The following is a 7,276-nucleotide window of genomic DNA, read 5'->3' as shown; positions in this document are numbered from 1 at the left end:
ATGCCTGTAATGTAATGTAATGTAATGATTGGAGCAGGCTGGTTTAATTCCTTTCTTTCTCTTTTCCATTTCGGCCTCATGCCTGTACAGTAATCCCCAGTTTCAGAACGTGAAAGCTGGAAATGCTGTTCACATTTCCCTTTATCCTAATGACAGACCTACAGCTTTGAAATAAAAATGACTGGCACCATCAATTGAAAGTTTGCACCAGCTCTCATAGTGAATGCAGAAAGACATCACAGAGAAAAATCACAGCAGACTTCACTGATAATGAACAGCCCATTGCTAAAAAATTTAAAGTGCAACTCATTCATTGTCTATTAACAGCATCAGAAACAGGCAACTATATGTCTGTGCAGACAAAGCACATGCAAATTAATTGATGCAAGCAGACAGGTCCATATGCCATGATCCTGTAAGGAGAGGAGATGCAGTTAAAATGGAGAAATCACTGCAGTTACAATAATATATATTAGAGAATGCATATACACAACATGGGAATGTGTGAGTACTGTGTAGATTAATATAAAGTACATTGCATTAGATCTCATAAGACAATAGTGTCACAAAAGCTTTCTTAAAGAAAGAATGTAGTTACAGTAAGAGTAGCAATGCAATCTTCAATATCCATGAGAAAAATATCCATGCACTGAAAACATAGTATTTGTGTTGTAACTGTGGATATGTGATCAGTTAAAGTAATCTTAATTCTAATTTTAATTATTTTATGTGAAAAAAATAAAAGGAAATTGATTTATTTATTTTTGCCGGTAATGTGTGCTGTGTCCTCTCAGACAGAGTGTGTAAGAAGGCAGATGTGATGTGGATAATCTGGACTGCAAAAATTTTGCAGTCCAAAGTTTTTATTGGTGTTTTGAAATCTCCGCAATGCTTTTATCATATTCTGAGGATATGGTAAAGCATGGTAAAGCATATACTTTCAAGTATTTGTTTCCAATCCTCTAATGACAGGTTCTTACCAGGAGTTTAAGGGTTTAAGTAGGGTGGTAACCAGTGACAGAACTTTTAGACATGTCAGTGTGAAATAATGAGGAAGCTGTACAATGAGCTGTCATCTACTCCTACACTATTTTGTAATGTCATGTAATAGAGAGATAAATGTGAAACTAAGATATAAAACAATGCCACAATTAACAACAGACAGACTGTAAAATTTTGATAATTGAAATATTTTCAATACCTATGCCCTCCACACTAAAAGGAATAAACAATTACATTGTGAATGGGAATAAGCAGTGAGTAGAGCTAATAAGAATTTCAGATAGGGATTTTACAAGAGACCGTGTGAAAGTTTGAAAGTTTGGATAGTCCCTCGCTTCACATTGGAGTTATATAGACCTGGCTCCGTAATCATCTTCCTCCTTCCTCCATACCACCACGGATGACTTTGTTACCAATGGGTGAGCAGGCAAAAGCCCACCAGAGGGCTGCAAAGAGAAGAGAGCTCAGAGATGTGGGCATTTTTTATCAGCATTTAAAAGGATTGAAATAAGTTCACTTATCTGGTGGAAACCAGACAACTCGCCCAGACCACACTTCAGTGGAGGAAAAAACATCACTAATGTAACATTCTGCACATCGGAGCAAATATTCCATGCAGTTATCAGAGGAGCAAAACATATCAGAGTTAAGCCTGTGACTTTGTGGACACCTCTTTGTTACCAGCTAGCCCCACACGATGAAGAGGTATTTTAGCTTTGACATCACGTGACCTTTTTTTGGACTAATTCAGCAACTGCATCGTATAGGAGCTGGATGGAATCCTTGTTGTAGTACACCCTCTGGGATGACAGACAATGATTGTAGAATAGCAATTCTGAGTAGGGTGAAGACACTTCATATTAAGCTTAACAGGTACTGCCAACTTGCAGGCGTCCAATCGAATGTCAAAGTTTGCTGGAATGTGACGCACTTCTTATCCTGGCTGATTGAAACTATCCCATCCCTGGGCAGAAAATTTTGCTTCACCTTTCAGTGCTGCTGCATGTTATAGATTCCATGGCAGATCCTGGGGCCCATCCATGCACCACAGGGCCTTAAGAAGATGAGCTTTAGTCGACAAGTTCAGAAAGCGCCAACCACTCATTAATCCCACCCCCTCACCAAAATCATTATAGATGTGGTTGAAACCATGTTAGGGACTTAGGGTCATCTCTATTGTGAAGGTTGACTGACATGGCTGAGTTTGAAGACTTAGGTGTCATTTGAGTATTGGAAACAGGTCTTAGAGTCTATTTGCTCTCACCTTATTGAAACTAAAGCCTCAGCATTGTTTTGCTGCACTAGGCAACAGTGTTCTGCTATCACTCAAGTCTAACATTAGCATCCTCCCTTAATTATTTCCTGTGAAACAATGCATGCAGGTACACATAAATGCATTATTTATGAAGCAAGATAAAAAAAAGGAATTATGTGGTGTGCTCCATAATTGTAATTTTCTCATAGCAACCATTCAACTCAGTGAGTTCTTTTACAATGCAACCCACACTCCTGGTAATTTACCACAGAATTTACATTGTACATCAGAGAAGGCCAGTTAAGAAGAGAAACAATGAAAACACCTGCCATTAATTTGATGAAAATAACTACATTCAGATTGGGAATATCTGTCAATCACAGCTGGTGAACCGGGCTTGTTTGCAAATAGTGGGGTTTTTACATTTGTAAATAATATTCCAAGACAATTTTTATTCCAGACAGCATTTCCATAGTTAGAAGCTCCACTAATGAAAACATGCAGTTATTATAAATCTTATGATTATGAAGAAAAAGTAACCAAACAAATAACCTTGTACCTCTCAGCCAAAGACTGTTTGTTTTTTACACAATGATTGGTGTCTTCTGTGAGAAAATGTCATTACACTGCAGGGAAAAGCTGGACATTGTTTATAACATGAAACTTGTTTAGAATGAACTTGAATCTAAGAAGTTGTCAGTTGTTCCTACTGTGTGTTGCTACCTTGCCCAGGATTAACCAGTTTTGCCATTGTTAGTTCTAGTCCAGATTGCCATTGTTGTATGTGTTATACCTTAACAATTGATTTGTACGAACAGGTGCAGAACAAAATTTACAAAAAAATGTCTACTGACTCTGTTAGAATGTTGGAATCATTGGGTTCGGGATGGGGTGGGGTGGTATCTGTTTTACCACACCATAGAAACAAGAGTCTCTTTATAATTAATTATATGATGTGACTTTACAGTTATTTAGAGCTGTTAAAAAAAAAAAGCAGCCATGAAACATCACATGAGTCTCCTAGCGCAAGATGTCCAAACTGTGTGAGTTGTCAGGCTACATATTTCTATGATGCACACTTGAGGCCAGGTTAAAAGTGGCAGCGGGGCGCAGGGCTAGTGGCAACATAAAAAAGTATTCAGGAAGTCTCCCTTGGCTGGGCTGTGCTCTCTCACCCACTCACCCAAAAGTACTAAAGTCAAACACTAATTGGCATCCTTTTCATAAGTTCAATTATTTGCTTTTTACATTCAACGTGCATGCTCACAATTATTTAATTTGACATTCGAAGTGCTCGTACTGAGGCAAGAAATTGATGAATTTTTAACATTCCGAATGGAGACTGGGAAAAAATGAGATTCGTGCAAGAATAGCAAGGCAGAAAACACTGCTAACCCTAACATCTGCTAACATGAACACTGCTAACATCAATGCTCATTTTACAGCACCTGGATGACCCCCCGGCATTTTTAGATAATGTTCTATGGAGAGATAAGTCGAAGGTTTTTGAACGACACAGGTCCCATTATGTCTGCTTAAAGCGAATAAATTCTTGTCTGGTCATCTGTCCGCGAGTTGAAGCTGAAGCGTAATTGGGTTATGCAGCAAGACAATGATCCAAAACACAAAGGAAGTTTTGGAGTGGCCTATAGTTAAAGTCCTGACTTGAACCCAATAGAGATGCTGTGGCAACACCTGAAACAAGCAGTTCATGCTAGAAAACCTACCAATTTGTCTGAGTTAAAGCAGTTCTACAAAGACGAGTGAACTAAAATCCCTCCAAATCAATCATTGTTACACTCAATAGAGGTGGTATGTATTGTAATAAGTAATAACACACTGCAAAGAAATATGGAAATGCAAAAAGGAATATGTCCATTTTATTGTGGATTGCAGTTGCCTGTAGTCTGGCAATTAAGGTAATGGAGGTAAGCTGCATGTACCTGACCTGTAGGCACCTGAACGGCCATCTTTGTTCATCCATTGTGTTCTATAACATGAATAGAACTACGGTCATAGACTCCATAAATGATTACTGTACATTTTTATATATGAGCAAAATATGCCTTTATGAGTTTTATGTGATGTATGTTACAATTTCAAGTAGTCTTGGTTTAACACAAATAAATAAATAAATAAATAAATAAACTTACTTTAAAACATCTAAAGAATGTTATGAGAAAAGGTGCCGCCAATTCAATTCAATTGTGGGCTTTTTTTAGGGACTGAGCCTAAAACCTGAAACTGTTTTTTTTTTTTTCTGCCAAGATGTCAGTGACGAGCCACTGCGAATAACCTCTTTCTCTTTCTTAGTCAGCTTTTTTGAATTGATACACTTCGCTCTGGAGGAAACTACAGACGGTCTTTCAAATGTTTTCTCTCTGTCATATGGGGATTATGTTTCAAGGCTGCTGAAATAAGAAATCACAGGAGCTGCCATTACCTTTAAAGCCGAGAAGATATTGCAACCCTAGGAAAATGTTTCCAGGTGATATAACGGAGATGAGTAAATCAGACAATTCGTTTTGGCAATGTAGTTACATTCAAGCATCGAGCAATACGTGAGTATATCGACAGCTCTGTTCATAAATTATATTATTAAAAGCTCTGCTACCCCTAACAGGTGACTTAAACTCTTTGTGTTACCTGAAGATATTATCTATTTACATTTTGATTTATCGATTACTAACATCAAAACAAACAACACAGAGCAGAAAAAAACATAAAATTATTATCTCACCTTCTTGGAGAAAACGCGATAAAAAGTAACATGCCCTGTTTTGTGTTAAAACTTTACGGTATAGAAGATAAACATGCAAACACACAGAACAAACACAAACATGCAAGTGCTCCGTCTCCATACCAAGACAAGTGAACATTATTGTCCTTACCCGCGTTTCTTAGTTTCCGATTTCTAAATACGGCAATAATCACCAGCAGATTCCCCAATACATCTACAACGGTCGTGAAGATCAGCACGCTGGCCAGCACCGCAACAGCCCAGGCGGGACGCGTGCCCGCGCCCAATGGTCGACCAAGTTCCGTGCGGTTCCTGAGGAAAGAAATGTTCTCTGGCATGCCGAAATACGCTTCTAGCTTCAACCTTTCCAATCATTCAAACAAACTCTAGTAAAAAAAAAGACTGTTGAAATTATAAAGCGGCAAAGAAATGTACCAAATACAGGAGCAAGATACCAGCACTGGCATTTCCCAACAGTTCTTAACAAAACGTTCAGGGCTTCATTGGTGGAAGTGTCATTGAACTTGTGGCTTCCGATCGTGCTTGCGTGAGTTTATTTTGCAGGTTTTGCAGGTAACAGCCGGGCGATGACTGCGTGGGTGCCCCTGCGTCCGAAATCATTTCAACCCGAATGCATTGCCAGCGCGGGGTGACTCATTGTAGCAGTGTTACTCACTGGTGATGCTTAAACTATCAGCAACGGCTATTCAAATTTGCAAATCGTGCAAGGAGCTGGTGGCCAGAGGGCTCGGCTCTCAATTCAGAAACAGTACTGGTAGGGATGCGCATTAAGTGCTGTTTGGAAAGCCGATTAATGTGCTCCATTGACGTCTTGTAAAATATTTTAGAAGTATTTATCAAGGGAAACTTGCATTGACCAGACCTGCGTATTACTCAAATACGTGACTTACAGTGGATGAGGATGAACGTAATTAAAACAAGGTCACTAACAGCTACATATATGCTACAGCAAAACATTTATCTTGACAGAGCGTTGGTGGACTGACGCGCTGTGATTGAAAAACGCAATGTTTATACTTATATATATTTTCCTTTCGTTTTAATTTTAAAGTTATTCTTTTTTTTTTTTTTTTTTACGCTGAACACACTAATTCTAGACTTTTCCGTTCTAAATGTCCGTGTATGAGTACTATAAAATCGACCCCCATCCTCTTCTGATATAATATGCATTATAAACCAAAATATTTTCATTTTAGTGAGGCACCAAATTACTCCTACAAGTGACAGCACAGCTATTAAGCATAGCTTTTCAATGATAGCGTAAACATACCTGCGGCAAAATAGTCTCAAATAGCTTACAAGGGTCCCCATCACCTGATAGGGCATTCCATATTCTTGATAATGTGCCATTATGAAAGCCAAAATAATGTAAATAATTTGAGCATTAGTGACTGTTTATGAGGATGGGCATACTAAATAGTCATAGAAAAAGTTTAATTTCCCTCTGTATAACTGTAAATTTGTCACTGTATGACATTTCACAGTTTGATGTTGAAGGATCAAAATGGGAAAAATCCAGTCAATATCAGCAAGTGAAATTTAGTTAAGGTTTCTGTACAAATAAAATAAATAAGGGCTCTGATTGGCAGTTTGAAAATTGCCCTATCAGAATATAAATACACAGCTCATCAGCTCAAATGGGTTTGCAAGTTTTTTCCATTTTTCATGCCTGAACCTGTCATTGCAGAGCAGGGAGGACAGTGGTGCCTGTGCATTCAACCAACTGGTGTCTGTGCATTCAACCAACAGCAGATTAATCTCTACTGTCTTGAAAATTTATTTAATCAGATGAATACAAGTGGAGAAAGGCCACAGTCATCACAGACAACAGAAACAAGTGAAGAATTCAAGTGATTTCCCATTTCACTACTTTGGTTATTTGGTAAAAAGCTGGTTGGCTGAGAAAATTCTCAGACTCAATGACAGGTTCATAATTGCATTAAACTGTTATACCACAAAACTTTACATCAATCAGCTTGTGCTAGGAAATATTAACCACAGTGCCAACAAGGAAGAATAGGCCAATGGCAGACTGGAATACAGTGAAAAATATATATGATTAACAGACAGGAACTAGAATTGTAGTATCTATTGATAAATAACCAATGAAATTGTAATTGCATTGTCATCCAGCTACAGGTATACAAATAATACTATATATGTTGAATGCCCTTTGTTTTTATGAAATGTGCAGAGCCACTGACTTTGTAAAGGAGCCATCTGATTTTTCCTGAGCAAGGCTTTTCTGATCCAGTCAT

At 38.1% G+C, this 7,276-nt stretch overlaps 1 protein-coding gene across 1 annotated transcript in view; it reads right to left on the bottom strand.

The window, feature by feature from the left end:
- Positions 1 to 5,608, bottom strand: part of mtnr1bb (melatonin receptor 1Bb) — a 13,590-nt gene extending 7,982 nt beyond the window's left edge. The window contains exon 1 of the mRNA XM_035434478.1: positions 5,149 to 5,608. Within this exon, the coding sequence (XP_035290369.1) occupies positions 5,149 to 5,335 (187 nt within the window). The 5' untranslated portion in view covers positions 5,336 to 5,608. The remainder of the gene's footprint in view (positions 1 to 5,148) is intronic.
- Positions 5,609 to 7,276: the final 1,668 nt, after the last annotated feature.

This window comes from Anguilla anguilla, chromosome 9 (genome assembly GCF_013347855.1).
Source record: "Anguilla anguilla isolate fAngAng1 chromosome 9, fAngAng1.pri, whole genome shotgun sequence".
Lineage (NCBI taxonomy): Eukaryota > Metazoa > Chordata > Actinopteri > Anguilliformes > Anguillidae > Anguilla > Anguilla anguilla.
This window is presented reverse-complemented; position numbering and strand designations above follow the sequence as displayed.